The 26,194-nt window shown below is 44.7% G+C and overlaps 1 protein-coding gene across 2 annotated transcripts in view; it reads right to left on the bottom strand.

Annotated features, from left to right (window-relative positions):
• The window catches only part of MCUB (mitochondrial calcium uniporter dominant negative subunit beta), a 75,155-nt gene extending 66,242 nt beyond the window's left edge, over nucleotides 1-8,913 (bottom strand). Inside the window, exon 1 of one of the 2 annotated variants that reach the window (XM_081091399.1) lies at nucleotides 8,763-8,913. In XM_081091399.1, the coding sequence (XP_080947525.1) occupies nucleotides 8,763-8,858 (96 nt within the window). In that variant the 5' untranslated portion in view covers nucleotides 8,859-8,913. The remainder of the gene's footprint in view (nucleotides 1-8,762) is intronic. The other variant, XM_081091401.1, reaches the window with a different exon arrangement.
• Between the last annotated feature and the right edge of the window lie 17,281 nt (nucleotides 8,914-26,194).

Genomic DNA, 26,194 nt, shown 5'->3' with positions numbered 1-26,194 from the left:
ATGTAAATATCTGATATGCAGGATGTATTTTCATTGTTACAAGTTGAACATAATTAAAGCGTAGTGATTAATCACAAAAACAATAAGTAATTATATATGTGTTTTCCGATGGTCTTAGGTGACCCCTGTGAAAGGGTCGTTCGACCCTCAAAGGGGTCGTGACCCACAGGTTGAGAACCGCTGCACTAGAGGCCCGGTGCACGAAATTTGCACACTGCGGGGGGGGGGGGTCCTTAGCCCAGCCTGCACCCTCTTGCAGTCTGGGAGCCCTCAGGGGATGTCCGACTGACGGTGTAGGCCCACTCTCCAGGGGACAACCTTAGTGCTACTGCAGAGGTGGGAGAGGCTCCCGCCACCACTGCTGCGCTCACCAGCTGTGAGCCTGGCTTCTGGCTGAGTGGTGCTCCCCCAGTGTGCTCCCAGTTCCTGCGTTGAGCGTCTGCCCCCTGATGGTCAGTGTGCATCATAGTGACCGGTCATTCCACTGTTTGGTTGAGTTGCAATTAGCCTTTTATTATATAGGATTGGTTTACAGCCTATAGATTAGCTATTATATAATGGTTTTAGAATTCTAATGCTAGATACTCTTGAAAAGCAACATTTCATAGATGAGAACACTGATAATGACAGAATGAAGTATTAAAGTGAGACTAAATCTATTCTATTATGAATGCTCACCTATCAAACAAATTTCTATTTTTTTTTGAAAAGGAAATATTACAACTACTGGGTAAAACTGCCACTCTACTGACTGCCTAAGATCATAAAAGAGAGGATTTTCAACCATTAAGACAACCATACTGACACTGACAATATTGTATTTAATGGTATACTTATATCCCCTGGTAAAATAACAAAATGGCAATTTTAGACATGGAGAGGGCTTTTGAGACCAATTAGATAAGCCCCCTTTTTTTTTTAATCATTTTTTATTGCTCAATTACAGTTGACATACAATATTATATTAGTTTCAGGTGTACACCAAAATGATTAGATTATATAACTTACTAAGTGATCATCCCGATAAATCTTGTACCCACCTGACACCAGTTATTAGAATACTGACCATATTCCCTGTGCTGTACTTCACATCCCCATGACTATTCTGTTACTACCAATTTTGTACTTCTTAATCTCTTCACCTTTTTCATCCAACCCCCAACCCCCTCCCATCTGGCAACCTTCAAAATGTTCTCTGTATCTATGAATCTGTTCTGTTCTGCTTGTAAATTTATTTTACTTTTAATTTTTATTGATTTTAGAGACAACGAAAGAGTAAAGGAGAGAAGAAGGGAGGGAGAAAGGAAATGAGGGAGGAAGGAAGAGAGAGAAACAGATAATTTGCTCCACTTACTTATGCACTCATTGGTTAATCCCCCCCCCCAACCCCAGTTAATCCTCACCCCAAGATATTTTTCCATTAATTTTTAGAGAAAGTGGAAGGGAGGGGGAGAGACAGAGAAAGAGAAACATCGATGTGATAAAAACACATCAACTGGCTGCCTCCCGCAAGTGCTCCAACCAGAGCCTGGGATGGAGCCTGCAACCTAGGTACATGCTCTTGACCTTTATCGAACCTGGGACCCTTCAGTTCATGAGCTGATGCTCTATCCTTTGAGCCAAACTGGCTAGGGTCCTTTTTATAATTAAGGATTGTTTTTTATTTGTACCAAGCATTTTACTTCTTCTGAAAATTCTCTAGTTCAGCCCTTTTATAGTACATCAAGGCTTTTTTTTTGTAATCTCAATTTAAAAAAAAATATGTTTTCATTGATTTCAGAGAGAGGAAGGGAGAGGGAGGGATAGAAACAGTGATGAGAGAAATATGGATCAGCTGCCTCCTGTGTGCCCCCTACTGGGGATCATGCTCACAAACCTAGGTGACCCCCTTGTGCTTGAGATGATGCTCAACCAAGCCACACCAACCGGGCTCACTGGTTGGTTCTTGCATGTGCTCTGACTGACAATTGAACTTGCAACCTTGGTGAACCTCTAACCAACTGAGCTACCTGACCAGGGACTGTTTTACAGATTCAACTGTTGATAAGTATATATTTACTAGAAGCCCTATGCACGAAGATTCGCACAATAGGCCTTCCTTCCCCTGGCTCCTGGAACCGTTTTTCCTCCGGCACCTGGGACCCAGGCCTTTGGTCCGGCCGCAGCGAGGCTTGGCTTCAGCCTTCAGTCTTCACTCCAGCTGGAGCCTTCAGTATTCGCTCCACGCCTGTGTATGCAAATTAACCACCATCTTTGTTGAGTTAATTTGCATAGTCGCTCTGATTGCTTGGTGGGCATAGCGGAGTGACACCAATTTGCATGTTTCTCTTTTATTAGTGTAGATTGTCATTTATTGTTCAAAGTTTTGTATGGTTTTTTTTCCTCCTCTTCTTCTTAAAGACTTTAACATTTCAGTAATACTGGTTTGGTAGTGATGAACTTTAATTTTTTATTGTCTGGGAAGCTCTTTATATGTCTTTAAATTCTAAATTATCTAAATGAAGCTTTGCTACATAGAGTAATCTTGGTTGTAGATCCTTGCTTTTCATTACTTGGAATATTTCTTGCCAATCCCTTCTTGCCTGCAAAGTTTCTGTTGAGAAATCAGCTGACAGTCTTATGAGAGCTCCCTTGTAGGTAGCTAACTGCTTTTCTCTTGCTGCTTTTAAGGTTCTCTGTCTTTAACCTTTTGCATTTTAATTATGTTGTGTCTTGGTCTGGGCCTTTTTGGATTCATCTTGTTGGGGGCACTCTGTGCTTCCTGGACTATTTCCTTCCCCAGAAAGGGAAGTTTTCTGTTATTACTTTTCTCAAATAGGTTTTCAATTTTTTTTTCTCTCTCTCTCCTCCTTCTGGCACCCCCTAATGCAAATGTTGGTACACTAGAAGTTGTCCTATAGCAGGGGTCCTCAAACTACGGCCCGCGGGCCACATGCAAATACAAATATTGTATTTGTTCCCGTTTTGTTTTTTTTACTTCAAAATAAGATATGTGCAGTGTGCATAGGAATTTTTTCATAGTTTTTTTTAAACTATAGTCTGGCCCTCCAACGGTCTGAGGGACAGTGAACTGGCACCCTGTTTAAAAAGTTTGAGGACCCCTGTCCTATAGGCTGCTTACACTATCTTCATTTTTTAAATTATTTTTTTCTTTTTGCTCTTCTGATTAGATGTTTTTTCCTTCCTTACATTCCAAATCACTGTTTGGTTTCTTGGCTTCATCTACTCTATTGTTGATTCCTTATAAATTATTCTTTTTTCAGTTAGTGTATCCATTTCTGATTCTTTTTTATGGTTTCCATGTCCTTTTCTATGCTGTTGAAGTTCTAAATTTATCTACTCTTCCCCTAAGTTCATTGAGCATCCTTGCAACCAGTGTTTTGAACTCTGCATCTAGTAGTTTGCTTGTCTCCATTTTGTTTAGTTCTTTTTCTGTAGTTTTGTTCTGTTCTTTCATTTAAGATATGTTTCTTTGTCTCCTCATTTTGGCAGCCTCCCTGTGTTTTTTTCTATGTACTAGGTAGAGCTGCTACATCTCCTAGGCTTGGTACAGTGACCTAATGTAGTAGGTGTCCTGTAGGGTCCAGTGGCACATCCTCCCTGTTCCCCGGAGCTGGGTGTTCCAGGTACACCCTCCCTCTCCGTGGGGGCTGTACCCTCCTGTTGTAGTTGAGCCTTGGGGATTGCTGTTGGCACATCAAGTTGAGGGATATATCCCCAGGCCAATCAGCTGTGACCACTGCGGAGGATAAGGTGTGCAGGGGCCCACCCTACAGAGCAGGACTTACTTCAATGGGACTCTGGTACCTACTGAGTAGGTACCATACTCCCCTTGAGTATGTCGCTTGTGGAGTGGTTGGGTGGTGCTCTGATGTGGTCTGAAGCTGTCCTCTGGGTGTGCTGGCTCTGGGGCCTCCCAGGAAGTGAGGCCAAGGTCAGCTACTGCCTGTGTTCTGCCCAGGGCCACCGTGCTTGAGTCACAAAGTGGTCTGAAGATGGCTGCTACTTGTGCTGGGCTTGGAGGTGCCCAGAAGAGGCCAAGCAGTGAACCAAGGCCAGCTGCCACCAGTGCTGGGCCTGGGGCCACTGAGCGAAAGGTACAGAATATGCCAAAACCAGGGGCTGCTTGTTTGAGATACTTTAAGAAAGTCTGAAGCATGAGCCAAGACAAGCCATTTGTATGGAAAAGCCACTGCCAACAACTTCGGAGGGCCTGAAAGTTGGGTGGGGCAGGGTCTCAGGGAATCACCAAGGCAGGGCAAACAGTGGTAGCCAAGTTGATGGAGACTCAGCCATGGCACCCACCTGCCAGTTCTGTGTGGTAAGAGCTCATCAAAGGAACAATGGCCTCTGCCAGCATTTCTAACAGAAAATTGGCCCCCAGCTCTTTCCCTGATGTCCAAATAATTCAGTTCCTCCCCATAGATCTCTGGTGCCTTTCAAGTTGCTGCCCCAGTGCTGGAGCTCAGAGGCAATGAGTCTGAGTCAATCCATGTGCAGGGCCTGTTAAAGGAATGGCTGGGACTCCAGCAGCCCTCTGTCGCACTCAGCCACAATCCCAGCTGGTTTTTACAGCCAGAAGTTACGGGGCCTTCTCTTCCTGGCACTGGAAGCCTGGGCTGAAGGGCCTGTTGTGGTACTGGGACCCCTATCTTCAGCAGGGACCTCCGCAGGTGAGATATCCCTCCCAACTTTTATCCACCACACGTGGGTGTGGGGCCAGCCAGTTCTGAATCTCCGCCCCTATCAGTCTTGATGTGGCCTATTCTTTATATCCTTAGTGGTAGGACTTCTGTTCAGCTAGATTTCAGGTGGTTCTGAATGATGGTTTTTCTGTAGTTTTTGTTGCAATTTTTAATCCAGTCCCATTGTTTTCAAAACAGGCCCAAATAGACTGAATGACTTAGATAAGTTCACAGAGCTAAGTGGTGGCAGGGCCAGTTCGGCATTCAGATGTCCCAATTGGTCTAATACCAACTAACTAAGCTGTCCACTTCTACTCTATGATGTAAACACATTTAGTTTATATAGCTGTTGGACCAACTAATAATGGTTTCAGGTTTTCTACCTTAGTTTCACAGGTACCTCATTCAACAAATATGTATCTGCCAAGATACAAAATAACTTCCTTGCTTACAGTTTGCTGCAATAAATAGTAGAACCTAAATCAAAACAAACAAACAAACAAGTATCCAGTACTAATATAATACTTAAGTGCTGGTAGGATGGTAATGTTTAATATTTAATAGACAAACCTGTCTAGAATTCCTTTGAGACCACAGCTTCATACAACCAATCACTGTCCTCAAAAGAGGGAATACAATGTGCTTATTATAAACACTAGACAGGAAAGTATCAAACAAGAATGACATGTCTGTGAAATTCAAAAGATGAAAATAATTTCTAAATCAACATTTTGTGGTGGGATTAAAACAGGCACATGCTTTGTTTCTAGAAGTTTAAAATGGCACACTCAATACTTAAACGTTTCTGCAAAGTACACTTAATTTATTTTAAGTTTTAAACATAGCTTATGTGGAGACTCATATGCTATCTTAGGGGCTTTAAACCATATCAGGGAGTTTCTCAAACTAAGGAGCAAAAAACTGAAATTGAGAAAGGTGCAATTAAGCCAGTGTTTTTGTTTAGCAGATAATTCAGCAGGTGCCATAATCACTCCAACCTAAGTCCGAGTATGGAAAGGCCAGCAGGAGCCAGATTGCCCTGACAACCGCTGCAGCTAGAGTGCTGACAAGCAGAAATGCTGCCACCAAAACGTAACCATGGATACCAGGCCAGCCTTGAAAGGTAAGACAACACGGTCCTTCTCTCTTATGTTTCAGGTGCAATCTATTCTTCAAAATGCAATTCTGTTACACTAACATATCAATTTCAACCAACTCCCCTCCACACACACACACACACACACACACACACAAAAAAAAACAAAAAACAAAACACTAGCAGATCATGTGAAGGATGAACATTATATCTTTTTCAAAGTTAGTAAAGTCCTATAAAGCACACTCATAATTTCAGAAAAGGCCGACTACAACTGGGAATACTCACTTGACAAATCACTGCAAGCTGTCAGGTTGCAAACATCACTGGTCTTTCCCCCCTGCTGTTTTCATTTTTTTTTAAATATATTTTATTGATTTTTTACAGAGAGGAAGGGAGAGAGATAGAGAGTTAGAAACATCGATGAGAGAGAAACATCGATCAGCTGCCTCCTGCACATCTCCTACTGGGGATATGCCCGCAACCCAGGTGCATGCCCTTGACCGAAATCGAACCCGGGACCCTTCAGTCCACAGGTCGACGCTCTATCCACTGAGCCAAACCGGTTTCGGCCCCCCTGCTGTTTTCATAGGCTCTAGGGCAGCGGTTCTCAACCTGTGGGTCGCGACCCCTTTGGCGGTCAAACGACCCTTTCACAGAGGTCGCCTAAGACCATCCTGCATATCAGATATTTACATTACGATTCATAACAGTAGCAACATTACAGTTATGAAGTAACAACGAAAATAATTTTATGGTTGAGTCACAACACGAGGAACTGTATTTAAAGGGCCAAAAAGTTGAGAACCACTGCTCTAGGGGTTCTGAATATTTGTAGCAAAAATGTACAGAAGCAGTACTTATCTTTAGCCACAGGGCTTTTCACATCAAATGGGACAACCACAAAACAGTGAGACTTTAGGATGAAAAATGTCCTTACAGCCAGTTAATTTGATTTGCAGGAAATATCTTAGTAATCCTAGGTAAAACTCCTAAGCAGTCAGTATATTCCCATCAGTTTCTTTATGGTACAATTTCAAAGAGGCATATATAGAAGCAAATTCACAGGCCTGTCTTTAGTCCTTCGGGGAGTCTTTTTATTTTTTAACTGATTTCAGAGAAGAATGGAAAGGGAGAGAGAGAGAGAATCAATGATGAGAGAATCATTGATCGGCTGCTTCTTGTCGCCCCCTACTGGAGATTGAGCCCATAACCCAGGCATGTGCCCTTGACAGGAATAGAACCCAAGACCCTCAGTCCACAGGCCTGCACTCTATCCACTGAGCCAAACCGGGTAGGGAATCTTTTACCAGACAAATAAAATGAAGTATTTCCACTTCTAAAGTTCAGCAAATTTACTTAATAGCATGGACAGTCAAGACTTAAAAACCTGCGAATTAGAAACAGTCAAATGTAAGGCTTCTTAAAATGATTACCTAGGGGCAAAGTACTAACCACTGTTCCCCTACATCAGGCCTAATAAGCCTCACTGTGTAATTTCCTACTTTTAAAAGAGCACCTGCATTCTTGCTGGGGCATGCGATGGCACTACCCTAGATAGAACACCAGATGGGAAATCCGGAAAAGAGGCTTAGAGTTGATCATTTCAGAAAGGGCAACCAGTCTTGGGTTCCATAAAAATTCTACTCAAAATGTCAGATTTGATTAAAAAAAAATTGCGTCATTCATTTATGTTTAAATGGTGTATATGGTAAGGGTGTATATGTTTAAAGGGTGCTCCTTCTATTGTGTTGTCTTACTGTTTGTTATACCTTCGTAAAGCGGGACACATAAAAATGCATTTTACAAAGTGGAAAGAGCCTCTCTCTCTCTCCAACTACTCTATTACATCTACATTTTACACCTTAAGGAGTTTAGCCCCTTTTCCTAGGCATTAGTAACATAACACCCTCCTCCCTCGTTCTCTTTCAAACACTCAGGGAAGGCGTTTTAAAAATGCATTTAAGATCCTTTTGTAGTTTCAAAAGCGTGATGACTGCGTGTTCGCGCTCTTGTGTGAGATGTGCCTCCCGCAAACCTTGTTACAACATGGGCTCATCACCCGTGTGACGTGACACACACACACACACACACACACACACACACACACACACACACCACATATTTTCTGCATCTATCCGGAACTCGGAGGCCCTTGAGAGCCTGGAGGGGGGAAATAAACAGGAAGTGAAAGTGACAAGATAACGGCATGGCATACTTTCTGCTTTTCTTTCAAACGGCACGGCTAAAAGCTAAACCATATTTTTAACAATCGGAAACTAATTTCACGCGGGGGTGGGGGCTGAACCTCAGAAGCCACGCCCTTGCGAGCTGCACAGCTGGAGGGAGGGGCTTCTGCTGGGCGGCCCTCGCCCGGCCCCCGAGGGCGCCCCGCGCAGCAGGCGCCCGCTTCCTGTCTCTCTTCCAGGGCGCACCCCCCACCTCGCTCCGCGCCACGGTCCACGCAGACCCCGGGGCCAGGGTCAGGCCAACTGTTACTCACGACACACGCTCGTGATTCACCGGAACAGCGCGCGCTACCCTCCCTCTCCCGGGGCGCGGAGGCTCGGGCTCCCGGGTGGAGATGTCCCCCGGACCGTGCGCACTCGGCCGTCGGGCGTGAGCCCCTTGGGCACCGACCACCGGAAACTTCCTCGGGACCACGGCTGGGACGCGGAGAAACCGCCTTCCGGGGTCTCCTGCCGGTCCCCGCCGCAGCCCCGGGGTCCCCGCACCCCAATCAGGTCGGGGTGATGGCCCGCGCGCCTCCCGCCCTCCCCGCCATCGGCCCCCGGCGCATTCCCCCCCACCCCGCTTTCCCCGTCTCACGTCTGCGGCCCGGCGACCACCGGGGGGTCCTCCCGCGCGCGGAGGCGAAGTGAACTTCGCGGCCGCTCGGCTTCCATTCCACACAAGTGACCCCAAACTTTCCCAGCCGCCGCCCCCCGCCCCGAGTCCCCCGCCGCGTAGCCGGCTCTTACCCGGGGCGTCGGCGGCCGCGGCCCCGCTCGGCCCGGGGCGCTGGGCGTCGGCGGCCGCCGCGGGCGCCACCAGCGGGAGCCCCTCAGGAGCAGCATCCTGCCCGCGCGGGGCGCCGTCCGCGTCCGCCGGCCTCGTCAGCGTGGGCGCCCCGCCCGCCTCCCCCGCGCCGCTGGGCGGGCTGCCGGAGGGTGTGCCCCTCTCCACTTCTCGTCTGTGCACATCCCGGCGCGAGACTGTTTTCTCTCCTCCGACCAAAAAAAAAAAGGGGGGGGGGCGAGCGAAGCGCCCTACGCACCGCGGCTTTCGGGGGCGGCGCGGGGTGGGGCACCGCGGCCACCGCACCTGGCGAGCTGCTCTCCATTGGGGAGCCGCCGTTAATTCAGGCACTCGGGGCTCTAAGAGCGGACTTCTCCAGGGGGGAAGCGGCGGGGGACGGGGGGGCGGCTTGAAGGGGCGTCTGGCGTCTCTCTGGAAGTTCGGCGGAGCCTCCCGCGCTCAGTTGATGTGGAGGCTGTGCGGGGCTGCTGTGAGCGCGGGGTCCCCCGCCCCAGGCCGCCTCTGCACCTGCCTTCAGTCCATAGGCCCACGCTCTATCCACTGAACCAAACCAGCTAGGGCTGAAGCATGCTTCTGATTGAAGGAGCTAAGGAACTGGAAATTAGTCTTCCCAACAACTGGGGAATCCGATGCTTTGGCATTTAGGAGCAATCTGACGGCCTCGTCTTCTAACGCTGCCCAGCCGCGTGCCCGCTGCCCCTGCAGTGCTGCTCTGGGCTACACCCCCAGAACTACCGCTCGCGTTCCCCAGATCAGGGGCTTCATTCTCAATGGTCCAGGCTGGAAGCTGCCCCCCCCCCAAAGAAATTAATAGCAACGTAATCCAAGCTATCACATATCTTACAAAGAGTTTCTAGATAAAACACAGGAAGCCCGGTTACATTTGAATTTCAGATGAACAGCTACTAATTTTTTAAATGTAAGCATGTCTCAACTATTGCATGGGTCACACTTATTCTTTTTAAAAAAAAATATGAAACGTTTGAGATATTTTTGTTTATCTGTAATTCAAATGTAACCGGGCAGCCTGTGTTTTTTATTTGCTAAAGCTGCAAGAGGCTTGAGTTAATGAGTCAATGCTGGCAAACAACGCAACAAGTGGCAAAGCTCTCCGGATGACGAGCTCCTTTCTTTATTGAAAACAGATGGAGGGTTCTATGACTGCAAAAACTTTGTAAACAATGTTTCAAAGGCAGATGCATGTGTTAACTAGCATTTGCATTTCTTTTTTCCGATTGATTTTTAGAGAGAGAGAGAGAGAGAGAGGAAGGGAGAGAGAGAGAAACATCAACTTGTTCCATTTATTTATGCATTCATTCCTTCTTGTACGTGCCCTAACCAGACATCAAACCTGAAACCTGGGCATACCCTGTAGAAGCTCTAACCAACTGAGCTACCCAGCCAGGACTGCCTTTGCATTTCAAAATAAAATTGCCCCAGGCAGATAGTGAAACATTAAACAGGAAGTCCACAAGGGAAGTAATTTACCTGAGTTCTTTCCTTTTATTAGCTCGAGCTTCAAAAGAAAGTGAAGGGTTTTATGTTGGCTGTCATGCATAATTCTGCAATGAATAGTGGGACTACAGCTATCTTTTTGAGATACGGATTTCATTTCCTTTTGATATATACCCAGTAGTGGGATTGCTGGATCTATGGCAGATCTATTTTTAATTTTTTGAAGAACTTCCATACTGTTTTCCATATGACTTCAGCAACTTACATCCCCACTAACAGTGTACAGGGTTCCCCTTTCTCTAATAGCCAAGATATGGAAACAACCTAAATGTCCACAGAAGGAAGAATGGATAGAGAAAATGTGACATATAACCATGTCTATTATATGTTATACTAGAGGCCCGGTGCATGAAATTTGTGTGTGTGTGTGTGGGGGGGGTCTCTCTCAGCCCAGCCTGCCCCCTCTCCAATCTGGGACCCCTAGGGAGATGTCCAATAGCCGGCAGTTGGACATCCTTCTCGCAATCTGGGACCACTGGCTCCTAACCACTCACCTGCCTGCCTGCCTGATCACCCCTAACCATTCTGCCTGCCTTCCTGATGCCCCTAACTGCTCCCCTGCCTGCCTGATTGCCCCTAACTGTTCTCCCCTGCTGATTAGTTTTATGTCATTGATAGTTGAGAAAAGTGTTCCTAAGCTTTATAGCTCACTATTGGTAATGTTGTGTCAATTCTTACAATTGTTCTTAAATTTGGGGAAACTTCCATCAAGTGTTTTTCACATAAGAACAGCAATCTTTGAAAGAGCATTCCACAGACTAGCTTCTGGGTCCATTCATTTCAAAGGTCCTTTCTTAATTATTAGCCACATACTTCTGGCAACATGCATATTGCAGTACAGTCTCTGGCCTGCACTTTTGGTTGGTCCAGTAGGTGACAGAGGTATCCTTGGAAGGCATTTCTACAGGGGCATGGCTACCAATAACTTAATAATACTGGAAATGACAGGAAGGCACATAAAATACCGCAAACTAAATGTGTCTCTGAGTCAACTTTCTGCTGGATATTGCAAATGGCCCTGTTCACTGAGCCACCTGATACATGGGTGGCTGTGCCAGAGGGTCGTTATACAGGAGGGAGATCGTGGCCTTAACTGATTTCAGTGAAAATATCTTACTTTTAGAAATATCACAAAAACATCTCACCAGGTGAACACACTGCTAGGAACACACCCTCCAAATGCCTTAGAAGAGGCTTGTGCAAGTGAAGAGCCCTGAAGCTTAAGTTAAATCAACTTTGATGACACAGAATTCCTCAGTAAATGCTATTACTATTACTCCAAACCGTTTCATAGCACTTAAGACCTGCCGATTTTGCAGCACGTATCACATTTTGTTTATTTATACTCACATCGGGCTCTCCAGCTAGATTATAACTGCAAGGCAGGTGCTTGGCTTTATTAATCTTTGTGCCCGAGTGCCTAGCACAGTAGTTGCTTCACATTAGAGACTCAGTCGACAACCAGCAAATAAAATTATGCTAATGGAAAGGAAGAGATATTGCAAGAGCAGCTTAAGGGAAATGTGCCCGAGAAAGCATGTGGGAGCTCTGGTTACAGATAGGAAAGAACAATGTGCAAAGACAGGAAGTGCTTGTGTTAAATGCTCTAGGGAAAGCCTAGACCTCAGGACTAAAGAGAAACGCAAAGCAAGCACAGGAAGGGCCTTTACAACAAAAACTAGTGTGAGTCCATTTATATAAGAAGTCCAGAAGAGGCAAGTCTATAGAGATGGAAAGTAGATTAGTAATTGCCTGAGGCTAGGGGTGGAATTGGCAGCGCCACAAATGAGCATGAGGAATCTTTGGGGATGATGGAAATGTTCGGGAGAGGATTGTGGTGATTGTTGCATAAGTCTGTTAACTTGCTAAAGATCATTTCACTTTAAATGAGTGAAATTTATGGTATGTAAACTATACCTCAATAAAGCTGTTTACGTTTTTTTCCTGAAAAGTGAGAGCAGAGATTCAAATGTTCAAAGGCCATATACATGTATAATACAAAGTATACACATATTACAAATGTACAATTTGTAAGTTGTACTTATTTTATTATTATTTTCTTTTTATTAATCCTCACCTGAAGATATTTTTCCATTGACTTTTTAGAGAGAGTGGAAGGGAGGGGTGGAGACAGAGAGAAACATCGATGTGAGAGAGACACATCTATTGGCTGCCTCCTGCACATGCCCCAACCAGGGCCTAGGATGGAGCCTGCAACCTAGGTACATGTCTTTGACCATTATCGAACCCAGGACCCTTCAGCCCATGGCTGATGCTATATCCACTGAGCCAAACCAGCTAGGGCTATATTATTATTTTTAATCCTGAATGAGGACATGTTTCATTGACGAGAGAGAGAAATACCCATCTGCTGGGGATGTGCCCACAACCCAGGTATATGCCCTTGACCGGAATCGAACCTGGGACCTTTCGGTCTGCAGGCCGATGCTCTATCCACTGTGCCAAACTGGTTAGGGCAAACCTGCAACCGTTTTGGTGCACAGGACCATGCTCCGACCAACTGAGCCACCTGGCTGGGGCTGTACTGTATTTATGAACTCGCTCATGTTGGGTAATTGTTCCCCTACACTGTGGTGAAGTTTGTTGTGCACCCAAAAGATCTATGTGTGCTGGGCCACTGTGTGGACAGTGTCCCCAGTAAGCCCTTTTGATCTGTGGTGGCCAGAGGTTCTCTTGCAGCAGTTTGTGGACCCCCTAGTTACCAGAAGTATGTAGCTAGTGAAAAAAAAATGACATTTGAAATTAATGGACCCAGAAGCCAGTGCAAGGTATTCTTCCAAATATTACCACTCGTATATGAAAAACGCTTGATGGAAGTTTTCAGTTTTCCCCATTTTAAGAATAATCATAAGAATTGACATGACATTATCAATAGCAAGTCCTAAAGCTTAGAGACATTTTTCTAAACTTTTATATCAATATAAAACTTTTATATCAATATATGTAAACTTTTATGTAAATATAGTATATAATTTATATCAATGATAAAAAGTAAATCAGTTACGTTTGAGAAAAGACAATTACCTTTTCTATTTTCTCTGTAGAAAGTATTACAAAATTGTTGTCCTATGAAAAGGCAATTGAAGGGAATATAGCCAAGAAACTTTCAGGGGGGGGCAAGTATCACAATGATGTGTAGGGGCAACCCATTTTTAAAAATATTTTATTTTTATGGGTATGTGCTTTTATAAAATGTGTAATTTATGACTTATTTTCTCATTCTAAATACATATCATTACCATGCCAATATTGTATTTCTAATTTTTTATTGTTTTTCTTAAAGAGGGTCCCTCAAATTATATTGTTGCAGAAGACCAAAGGAAAACCAAACAACGCTTTAGAGAAAAGGAGTGACACTGTTTAATACGCCAGCGGACTCAGGGAATAACTTTCCAAATCTGAGTACCGAAACATGCAGGGGGCTTCTTTTTATATCTCCCTGTGGTCTTTGTCCCGCAAATATGGATTATGCTTTCGGTCCTTTTCAAGGGCCTGGCGCCAGCGTTACTAACCCTCCCTCCGGGGCAGTGTACTGCTTACAGTTTTATGGCCTCTGTAACAGGTTCTGCAAGACCAGTTTCTGGGAAGGAGGTAATGACTTAATTATAGGTTATCAAGAATGTACACTGAGCTTGCTGGCATGGATTCCAATTGCTAGCCCCCCAAATATCAGGGTTACATTGGAATTAGCCCTTTTTAGCCTTCTCAATATAAGCTTCAGGCTCCATCAAACCTAAATCTGCCCATGCATAAGCACTTTGTTTTACCTTGTTTAATCATTACAAACACTTTATATTATTAGTCCTCCATTAAAGATGAAAAAGCTGTATCTTATTGGTTAAGTAACTTATCTAAGGTCATACGTCAGAATTCAAGCCTGGAATTAATTATATAACTACTAGAGGCCCAGGGCATGAAATTCATGCATGGGGAGTGTCCCTAGGCCTGGCTGGCGATCAGGGCCGATTGTGGCCTTCTGGCTGCTGGCTGGGGCCTTCCTTTGTTCTGTGCCGCCCCCTGGTGGTCAGCGTACATCATAGCGAGTGATCAAACTCCTGGTCTCCCAGTTGAACTCCTGAGGGGACACTTTGCATATTAGCCTTTTATATAGATAGAAGACGACCCCAAGGTTTAAGCCTTGACCTTGCATAGCCTATCTTTCTTTTTTTTTCTATTCTTGGAGAACAAAATTTTATTCTAAAAATAGATCTCAGGAACAATAAAGTACTAAAAGTTGGTCATTATAATAAAAAGAAAAAAGAAAAATTTGCTTTAATTTTTTTCTGAGAAATACAAAATTATCATTGTAATATACTGACAACTCTCATTTATCTGTATTTGAATTTCATTTTCAAAGAAATTATAAATCATTGATTGGATTTTGCCTAATATAGATATACATCTGGATTGCTTTTATATTCAAGTAAATACATTTTCTAGGAATGCAAACAATTGGACATTTGCTTAAGTAACATAATTAAAAAGATAAATTTATGCTTAGGAAATGTACTCCAAAGCAAATTACTGGTCTGCATCCCTGTTTTCCACACATAACTGTGGACAAAAGGGGCCACATGCTAATCTGACAGGTTCAGGGAAGGCCTGCATGGCAGTCTTGCAAACTCAGAGACCTAAAGTAACCACAAAGGATGGCCTGAAATTAAACTTTAACTAAAAACTTTTATGGTGGGTAGTTACATCCTAGGCCAGTATCTTCACTGACAAGGTCAACCTTTACCTTAACTGAGCCTATCTGTCTTTTTGCATCTATGATAACACTAGAGGCCCAGTGCACAAAAATTTGTACACTCGGGGGGGAGGGGGCCCCTCAGCCCAGCCTGTGCCCTCTCACAGTCTGGGACCCCTCAGGGAATGACCACCTGCTGGCTTAGGCCCGCTCCCCAGGGGATTGGGCCTAAGATGGCAATCAGGCATCCCTCTGGCAGCCCGGCAGCCCTAGGGGGATGTCCACTTGCCAGCGGGGAGCAGGCCTAAACTGCAGTCGGACATCCTTAGCGCTGCTGAGGAGGCAGGAGAGGCTCCCACCACCACCGCTGTACTGGCAGCCATCAGCCTTGTTTGTGGCTGAACAGAGCTCCTCCCATGTGAGAGTGCCCTGACCACCAGGGGCAGCTCCTGCATTGAGCTCCTGCAGTGTGTGTCATAGTGACCAGTCATTCCCAGTCCTTCTGCTCTTAGGGTCAGTTTGCATATTACCCTGTTACTATATAGGATAGAGGCCTGGTGCACAGGTGGGGGTCAGCTGGTTTGCCCTGAAGGGTGTCCCGGATCAGGGTGGGGGTCCCGCTTGGGTGCCTGGCCAGCCTGGATGAGGGGATGATGGCTTTTTGCAGCTGGTCGCACCCCCTTTAGGGTGGGGGTCCCCACTGGGGTGCCTGGCCAGTCTGGGTGAGGGGCTGAGGGCCGTTTTTAGGCTGGCAGTTAACTGAAGCTCCCAACCTCTCCTTTTTTTCTTTTTTTCTTTTTTATTCTGGGATTTATTTACCTTCTATGGCTGTCACTGGAGCTGAGAGCCAGCTTTAGCTCTGAGGCTCGGCTTCAGCTCTGAGACCTCGGCTGCTGAAAGCAGGTATCTGGGTTTGTTTGGCTTCTATAATTGAAACTCTGTTGCAATTCCAACTCTGACGGCTGAAAGCAGGTTTCTGGGGTTTGTTTAGCTTCTATAATTGCAACATAGTTGCTTAGAGTGCAAGCTCAGAGCCCAGCAGCGGCAGGTGGGGAACCTTAGCTTCCTCCTTCACTGGAGCAAGCAAGACTCCTGTTCGCTTCAGCTGCCTGGCTGCCGGCCGTCATCTTGGTTGGCAGTTAATTTGCATAGCTCGCTGATTAGCCAATGGGAAGGGTAGCGAAGTTAGGGTTAATTACCATGTTTCTCTATTATTAGATAGGACTAGTGGCCCGGTGCACGAAATTCATGCACATTGAAAGGGAATTAATTAGAGGAAATATTTTAATATTGCTATTTGCCCTTTCTCTATAATAAAAGTGTGAGAGATAAAAGGAAATGAGTACAATGTATATGAAAATAATACATAATTTTATTAATAAATAAACAATAATAAAATGATATAACAACAACAAACTCATGATATAAAAACAACACTGATGCAAATAATGACTGATAAAGTGATTAAGCTTATTCTAATATCTCCCTGTATACCACATTAAGAGTAAAAACACTTTCAGAGTGCTTGACTAATTTCCCTTGGGATAAAGTATTTACAACTTTAACTTTGACATCACACGCTCTTTGAACTCGAGAGAAAGCAACATATAATTGACCATGTGCGAAAACGGGTTCAGGTAGGAATATTCCTACTCTGTCTAGAGTTTGTTGTGATTTATTAATAGTCATTGCAAATGCTGGCATCACAGGAAACTGTCGTCGAATCAATTTAAATGGGAGGCCATTGTCAGATGGGGACAAATCAATTCTTGGAATCAATACAACCTCTCCCTCTGAAGATCCGGTTAATACTTCAGCTTCGATAATGTTAGGTAGTAATCTTTTGATAATAAATCTGGTACCATTACAAAGACCCCATTTACTATTGAACTACCTTGTATCAACTGTTTTTCTTTGGACATAGTCCTATCTGTCTACTGACACGGTCTGAGATGCAGGTGAATGAGAGTCCTGCCTGTCAGGCCACTGAGGGCTGTGTGACTAACGGCTGATTCTGGATGATTCTGTGGGGGTGGGACTTCCTCCTTCCTGCTGTCAGTTTCCAAAACTGTCATGAGGAAGCGGGCATGACAGAGGAGCCACGCTGTCCCTGCCGCCTGGGTCAAAAGCCTGAGGGCTGTTTGTGGCCGTGGCCATTGGTGGATCGGTGCATTAGCACCCGCCAACCAGGCGAGCCATTTCTGGGTGCATCCGGTGGCTGACCGGTGCATTAGCACCCGCCAACCCAGGATCCCATCAGGAGGGCCATTTGTGGGTGCAGCCAGTGGCTGATCGGTGCATTAGCACCTGCCAACCCGGGATCCCCACGGGAGGGCCATTTCCGGGTGCATCTGGTGGCTGATCGGTGCATTAGCACCTGCCAACACGGGATCCCCGTGGGAGGGCCATTTGTGGGCGTGGCCAGTGGCGATTGCTGCATTAGCACCTGCCAACCCGGGATCCCCGTGGGAAAGCCGTTTGTGGGCGCAGCCGGTGGCTGATCGGTGCATTAGCACCTGCCAACACAGGATCCCCGTGGGAGGGCCGTTTGTGGGTGTGGCCATTGACGGATGGGTGCATTAGCACCTGCCAACCTGGGATCCCCATGGGAAGGCCATTTGTGGGCGCAGCTGGTGTCTGATCGGTGCATTAGCACCCGCCAGCCAGGGATCCCCATGGGAAGGCCGTTTGTGGGCGCAGCCGGTGTCTGATCGGTGCATTAGCACCTGCCAACATGGGATCCCCGCAGGAGGGCCGGTCGTTTGCGTGGCCAGTGGTGGATCGGTGCATTAGCACCCGCCAGCCAGGGATCCCTGTGGGAGGGCCATTTGTGGGCGTGTCCAGTGGCGGATCGCTGTGGTCCCACCGGCCAGCCCTGGGTCGGGTCCCATATGGGCTGCCTGCCGCCCGGGTCACAGGTAGCAGGCCCAGATGGCAGCGGGGCAGGCGGGATGGCGCTGTCCTGCCCTGCCTGAAGTATGCAAATTAGCCGCCATCTTTGTTGGCGGTTAACCGCCATCTTGGTTGGCAGTTAATTTGCATATCACCCTGATTAGCCAATGGGAAGTGTGTCGGAGGTACGGTTAATTACCATGTTTGTCTATTATTAGATAGGATACCCTTTGAAATGTCTGGGTAACTTGTAATTTCTCTTTTTCTGGAGCCCCTGGGACACAACCGAATATTCTGGGCATCAGGACAGATGCCACAAATTCCTTCATCATCATGTTAATTGTTCCTGCACCCACCTAAGTATGTGTCTATCATTTTGCTTTTTATCCAATCCCAGGGGTTTCCCCACTTTGCTTTCTCCCACCTCTCTAGTCTATCACCAATGGATTTCATGTAACCCACCTACATCCCTTTCCTTTAATTGCAATGTATAAAACAGATGTAACCCGCCATTCTCCGGAGCATTATCTCAATTCGGTGAGGTTCTGCTTCCTGGCATATGTCGACAGTGTGGCTCAAATAAACTCATAAAAATGTGTTACAGGTTTCAATGGTTTTTTACATTAACAAAACAAACAACAATAACAAAACAAAACCTGACTCTCTCTCTTTCTCCCTCTCTCTCTCTCTCTCTCTCTCTCTCTCTCTCTATATATATATATATATATATATATACTGGTATATGAAAGTAACAAATTATAAACTTATATACACAGAAAAGACATAACTAAATTATTTTAAACCCAAAGCACAGGAAATGTTAAAGGCATACGGCATTTAGTACTTAGAAAAGTGTTTTTTATATATTCAAGTGCTAAAGAAACAAGTACTCAAGAGAATTTCAGGTCTATCTACAAAGTTCTGACTGAGTTGAAGTACTGAAATATTAAGAATGCAGGGACAAAACAAATTTTTTAAATATTTTTTAAATACATATTTTATTGATTTTTTTACAGAGAGGAAGGGAAAAGGATAGTTAGAAACATTGATGAGAGAGAAACATTGATCAGCTGCCTCCTGCACACCTCCTACTGGGGATGTGCCCACAACAAAGGTACATTCCCTTGACTAGAATCGAACCTGGGACCTTCCAGTCTGCAGGCCGACGCTCTATCCACTGAGCCAAACCGGCTAGGGTGGGACAAAATAATTTAAATGTAAAAAGCCTCATTCTATACAATACATCTTTAAATATATTTTGCAAAGATCTGAAAGCAGTAGTTGAAAGACCAGTTAGATCTAAGTTAGTAAATGAGAACTTAACTGTCAGCCCACATCTTTTTTCAAACGAATGTAAACACATGTGTTTCATTAATATTTCCTCCATACTGCATGTGTCACATACATCCTGTCATGTCAATATTTTGGACAATTTTTATCTAGATTCATCATCTCAATTGACCATAATGCAGAGAGTAGGAATAATCCTTTTATATAAAAACTAGAGGCCCGGTGCACAAAAATTAGTGCACTCGGGGGGAAGGGGGGCGTCCCTCAGCCCAGCATGTGCCCTCTCGCAGTCTGGGACCCCTCGGAAGATAATGCCCTGCTGGCTTAGGCCTGCTCCCGGCTGGCAGAGGGTAGGCCCAATCCCTAGGTGCAGCCCCTGGTCAGGCTCAGAGCAGGGCCAATTGGGGAGTTGGGGCGCTGCCCCCTGTCATGCACAGAGCAGGGCGGATTGGGAGGTTGCGATGCCACCCTCAGTCACGCTCAGGGTAGGGCCAATTGGGGGGTTGGGGCACCGCCCCCTTTCACACTCAAGGCAGGGTCGATGGGGAGGTTGCTGCGCCACCCCCTGTCACGCACAGAGCAGGGCCGATCAAGGGGTTGGGGCACCTTCCCCTGTCACGCACAGAGCAGGGCCCATCAGGGGGTTGGGGAGCTCCCCCCTGTCACACACAGAGCAGGGTCCATCAGGGGGTTGAGGAGCTCCCCCCTGTCACTCACAGAGTAGGGTGGATCAGGAGGTTGGGGCGCCGCCCTCTATCACCCACAGAGCAGGGCCGATCAGGGGGTTGGGGCGCCACCACTCTCACACTCAGGGCAGGGCCAATGGGGAGGTTATGGCTCTATCCCATCACACACAGAGCAGGGCCTGTGGGGTGGGGGGGTTGGGGCACCGCACCCTGTCACACACAGAGCAGGGCTGATCAGGGGGTTGAGGCACCACACCCTGTCACACACAGAGCCACAGGGCAATGAGGGGGTTGGGGTGCTCCCCCCTATCAGGCACAGAGCAGGGCTGATCAAGGGGTTGGGGCGCCTTCCCCTGTCATGAACAGAGCAGGGCGGATAGGGAGGTTGTGGCCCTGCACCCTGTCACACACAGAGCCGCAGGGCGATCAGGGGGTTTGGGCGCTTCCCCCTGTCACGCTGATCCCGGTGCCGGGAGGCCTCTCGGCTCCGCTGATCCGGTGCTGGGAGGCATATTACCCTTTTACTATATAGAATAGAAGCCTGGTGCATGGGTGGGGGCTGGCTGGTTTGCCAGGTGTCCTGGATCAGGGTGGGGGTCCCCACTGGGGTGCCTGGCCAGCCTGGATGAGGGGATGATGGCTGTTTGCAGCTGGTCACACACCCTTCAGGGTGGGGGTCCCCACTGGGGTGCCTGGCCAGTCTGGGTGAGGGGCTGAGGGCTGTTTTCAGGCTGGAACTGAAGCTCCCAACTGCTCCTTTTTTTCTTCTTTTATTCTGGACCAGCTTTAGCTCTGTGGCTCCAGCTCTGAGGCCTCTGCTGCTGAAAGTAGGTATCTGGTTTGTTTAGGTTCTATAATCGAAACTCTGTATCAACTCCAGCTCTGAGATCCCAGCCGTCTGAAAGCTGGTTTCTGGGGTTTTGTTTAGCTTCTATATTTGTTACAATGTTTCTTAAACTGCAAGCTCAGAGGCCGGCAAGGCAGGCAGGGAACGTTGCAGTCCTCCGTCACTGAATCAAGCAAGCCTCATGTTCAGTTTAAGCTGCCTGGCTGCCAGCCACCATCTTGGCTGGCAGTTAATTTGCATATCGCCCTGATTAGCCAATGGGAAGGGTAGCGGTTGTATGCCAATTACCATGTTTCTCTTTTATTAGATAGGATTCTCAATATATAAATATTCTCTGTAAACCAAATGCTGATCACAAAAGGTACATTTAACTAAATGTAGGTGCATGTTTACTAGAACATCTTAGTCCATTTTTAGGCTATTAGAATTTGGCATGACTCATTTTGGCCAATCTAAGATAGAAATATTATCTTAATATTTACAATGACTAAAAACCTCTTTTGTCAAAACTTGACTCTGTAAAGATTAAGAAAAACAACAACACACACACACAGAAAAAACCTTGACCCTGTTTTGAGTGCTGGAATATAAACTGTAAAACTGAAAACACTCCAAAATATGTCTGCTGATATAGTTGTCCTTACAATTCTGTGCTTTTTTCTCTCTGTTAACATAATACATCGAAGTGCCTCCCCTTCAGCAGGGGAGGAAGAGGCGTGGTCTGAAGAATACCCAAATAAGCAAGCAGGAAGTTTCCTGTTCTTAACAATTCCTGTTTTAAAACTTCATCAGACTTTATTCCAAAATACATTGATGATTTAGTGTAAAAATGCCATTTCTCCAAGTTTTTGAGTAAAATCAACAGTGCAGAAAAATGCGTCTTGTATGTTTAGGAGCTTAAAGGGAGCTCCACAAACCTTGGCTTGATAAACAGAGAATGGGTTTATAGTTCTGACTATGGAGTTCTAAACATTGCCTTGAAAATCATATAAGGGTTTTTATTTTCAAGTTAGGCGTGTTTTCACTACATTAAACATTTCTAGATATTGAAAGCAGCTCTACATCTCTTAAAAATATTCACTAAATACATAATAGCTGGTTTTTTGTTGTTGCCATTTTCGTGGTAATTTTAATGGTAAAAGGGCACAAGAGTAAAAACCTGATAGTTCACTTCTATTGCATAATAAGCTAACCAAACTGGACACGGAAGATAAATCATAAAACAAATAATTTTACTTACTGTTTCTATGACTCTTCTTTCGATTGGATTCATAACGGCTGATTTTGAAATAAAGCAATTTCCAGTGGTGACCATATTCTCACAGTAGCCAATAATCTAGCAAATAATCTAATTTATTATTACTTACTGCACTTACAACTAAGTCTTTTTAAAAATATATATCTCTTATTGGTTTTTAGAGAGGGAGGATGGGAGAGGGAGAGAAACATCAATGTGAGAGCCAAACATGGACTGGCTGCCTCCTGTACTCCCCCAAAGGGAATTGAGCCATAATCCAGGCATGTGCCCTTGACTGGGAATCGAACCAGCATCTTTTTGGTGCATGGGATGACACTCAACCAACTGAGCCACACTAGCCAGGGCACAACTAAGTCTTTAAAACATTACATGTTCAACATTTCAATTGCAAAGGGAGGAAAAGATAATTATATCAACTGTCATTGAAAGCTTGAAAGAAGTTATTAATAAAAACTCAGGCTTGCCAGTGGCTCTCTGACAGGGCTAAGCCGAGGTATTGGTTCTGGTTTTATTTGATTTTTTTGGATGGGGAGTGGTGTGCATTTTGTTTCTAAACCAAGTACTAAACTTTAAAACATAAAATACTGATGCTTTCTGAAGAGACACAAACTAAAATTATGGTTAAGACCTGGTTTACTCATACAATTTCTGCAGAGTGGCATTGGTAAGTAGGATACGTCCAGCTCTGAATAGCACTGAAGTTCTTTGTCTGAGCAACCAAGACAATCAACACCCTCAGTGCTGTGGCAAGCTCCTTATTTGTACACGCAGATGGCACCATGCCCTTCCCTAATGATGTCTGCCAATTACTGGCCCTTGGGACCAATACCACAAGAAAATGGGACACGACTTGTCTTACTACATATTTTCTAAAAGTGAATATAACCATCACATTAACTGTATGCTCCAAATATTCATTTGAAACCCACACCAAACCCTTTTTTTTAAAAAAAAAAAAATGTTTTTATTAATTTCAGAGAGGAAGAGAGAGGGAGAGATAGAAACATCAATGATGAGAGAGTATCATCCATTGGCTGCCTCCTGCATGCCCCCCACAGGGGATTGAGCCCACAACCCGGGCATGTGCCCTGCTGGGAATCCAGCTGTGACCTCCTTGTACACAGGTCGATGCTCAACCACTGAGCCACACTGGCCAGGCAACACCAAATCCTTTTTACCTTTAGTAATCATGAGGAATTTTTACACATTTATATAATAGAGTGTACATTATATGCATGGCCTGTTTATACTACTTTCAAAAAGGGAATCCTAATTTATTGATAGAGTTGTATCAATCTTCTTTCCCCTAGTCCTTGGATGACCTTAAATGATGGCAGCATGTTCATCAGTGGTTCTGTACCAAATGCCTCTTCTTGAATGATGCATTTTGCACCCAAAGTAAAGGACAGAAGAATTCCCAGTGTTAATGCGTTACCACTGACAAAGCTGCCAATATCAAATTTCGATCCTATATTTTCTTTAGAATTTATAGTTGCTGTGATTGCCATTGATGAAGAAACAGATGTTGCCGAACTATTGTGGGTTTGTGGTCATGGCGGATGTTGACATCTGGGATGTGTTTTATGAAACACTTGTGATTTGGGGTGTTGACTTTAAGGTGGTAGAAGTCATATTTGTTGAGACCCGTGTTGTCATCTTAGATGTTGCTGTGGGTTTTTAAGTGGTGACTGTCACATTTCTTGAGAGTGAGGAAGCTGGCGTCATTGATGGTTTTGTTGTGGTGATTGTCACGAAGGAAACGAGTTGTAGATGTTTCACACTGCTTTTGCAAATTCACTTGTAGGGCTGAAAGGCATTTGTGGGGTTTTCCCTGTTGGTTTAAATTAGAAGCATGGGAGGCTTTCTGTTAGATCATGGGAAGTCTTTGGGTCCACGTGGCCCGCAGCAGACCTAGCATCAGCCACGCCCCGCGATGAAGGCCGCCCAGCCACCTTGCGCTGAGTCCTGGGATATGGCAGCTCCTGTGTCCTGCCTAACTCATCTGACATCCCCTGACCAGCTGACCGTCCCATAGCCACGGCTCTGGTAGGTGAAGTGAGGTGAATCCTTGACGTACAGGGTCAAATTTTTTCTTTATTTAAAATGTTGGTATTCTGTTCATCATGCATTTTTTTTGCATTAATTTTGATTTTTAAAATAACTACATTAAAATCGTATTTATCTTAATGACACTTTGGGGGTGCCTCTTTAAATTTTGTGCCAAGGACACACTCCCCACACCCTAGTTCTAGCCCTGTGTCATCATATCCTTAGTTAGAATGTCAACATTCAAATGTGTGTTTAAACTTTAAAAATATATATTTTTATATATATATATATATATATATATATATATATATATATATTTGTTGATGTCAGAAAGTAAGGGAGAGGAGGGTGAGAGAAAGAGACAGAAACATCAATGATGAGAGAATCATTAATTGGTTGCCTCCCACACATCCCCCACTGGGGATGGAGCCTGCAACCCAGGCATGTGCCCTGACCGGAACTGCCTTCTATATGCAGAACTCAGTTTTTCACAGGTAACTTGACCAATAATAACATTGGTACTGCTTGCCTGCCATTGTCAGAGCGTGTAGCCCCAGTCAAGGTGGAAGGAAAGTTAATTTACAAAAAGAGTATCAATTTATATCACCTGGTCTTACCTCTCACATATCCTCTGCAGATGCCAGCAGCACTGGATTGTAAGGGGGGACAGGCAGGCTCCCCTCATGTATCTTACTGGGAGGACCCCCACTTTGAATTTACTGGTAACTAGGAAAGGATATTCCTTTTCCCTATTCTGCCTCCAGACCCTAGCCTTCAATTTTAACAATTAGAGTCATAAAGAACTTTATACCCAAATAAGAATACATATTATTTTCCAATACATAGGGAAGATTCACTATATAATGGCCATATATTAGGTCTCAAAGGAAATCTCAAAAAAAACTTTTAAACTTACTAACATATAAGCTGTGTTCATGAAATTAGAAATTAACAAAAGGATAAAATCATCACGACCACTGGAATTTAACCAACACACAGACAGTCTTGGATTAAATAGGAAGTAAGTGGAAATTGAGAACTATTTTAAATTGAATACCAATGAAAGCACTTAATACTAAAACCATCATTATTCAAGAAAAAAGCATTTATTAGAAAACAGGAAAGTTTGACAATAAACTAAGCTTATAATCTAAGAAGCTAGAAAAGCAGCAACAAAAATAAACCTAAAGGAAACAGTGGGAAGGAAATGATAAAGGGAGCGGCAGAAAGAGCAAGTCAAAAGACCAGAAGGTTTTTGTTTGTTTTGTTTTTTCAAGGCAAACCTGAAACAAGAATAACCTAGAAAAAAGAAAGAAGGAATGCATAAACATAACAGAAAGAATGGAAAAAGCTAGCCCCAGATAACAATTGTTTACATCAATCACATTAAACTATAAAGACCAAAATTGCTCAACAAAGAGAACCTGAGTAGATCAATAGTCAGAGATTGAAACAGTGGTAATGACCCTCCTGGAAAAACCTCTCAAGCCCGAGGCTTCATGGACCAGCTGAACCAAAACATCAAGAATAGATAACTATTTTATATACAAAAAATTTTAGCTAATTTATACAAATTGCTCCAAAGTATCAAAGCAGATGGGAAGTTATCCAACTCATTTAATAAAACTAGTATAATGCTGGTATCAAAATTAATAAGTAAACGGTATAAAAAAGCCAACGACAGGCCAATCTTATAATTATTAATAAAACAGATCCTAAATAAAATATTGACAAATGGCCGAGACCGGTTTGGCTCAGTGGATAGAGCATCGGCCTGCGGACTGAAAGGTCCCGGGTTCGATTCCGGTCGGGGGCATGTACCTGGGTTGCGGGCATATCCCCAGTGGGGGATGTGCGGGAGGCAGCTGGTCGATGTTTCTCTCTCATCGATGTTTCTAACTCTCTATCTCTCTCCCTTCCTCTCTGTAAAAAATCAATAAAATATATTTAAAAAAAATATATTGACAAATGGAACTCAGTAGTATAACAGCATGATCAGGTAGGATTAATCCAAATTTAGGGACTTGCCCCAGGCCACACAGCTAGCACAGAGACTAGAATTAAAATTTTGTTCTGTTTGCAGAGGGACTAAAATTCAACTTTTGTTCTATCTGGCTCCCAAACCTATA

Source organism: Myotis nattereri (assembly GCF_964212035.1).
Source record: "Myotis nattereri genome assembly, chromosome: 1".
Taxonomy (NCBI): Eukaryota; Metazoa; Chordata; class Mammalia; order Chiroptera; family Vespertilionidae; genus Myotis; species Myotis nattereri.
This window is presented reverse-complemented; position numbering and strand designations above follow the sequence as displayed.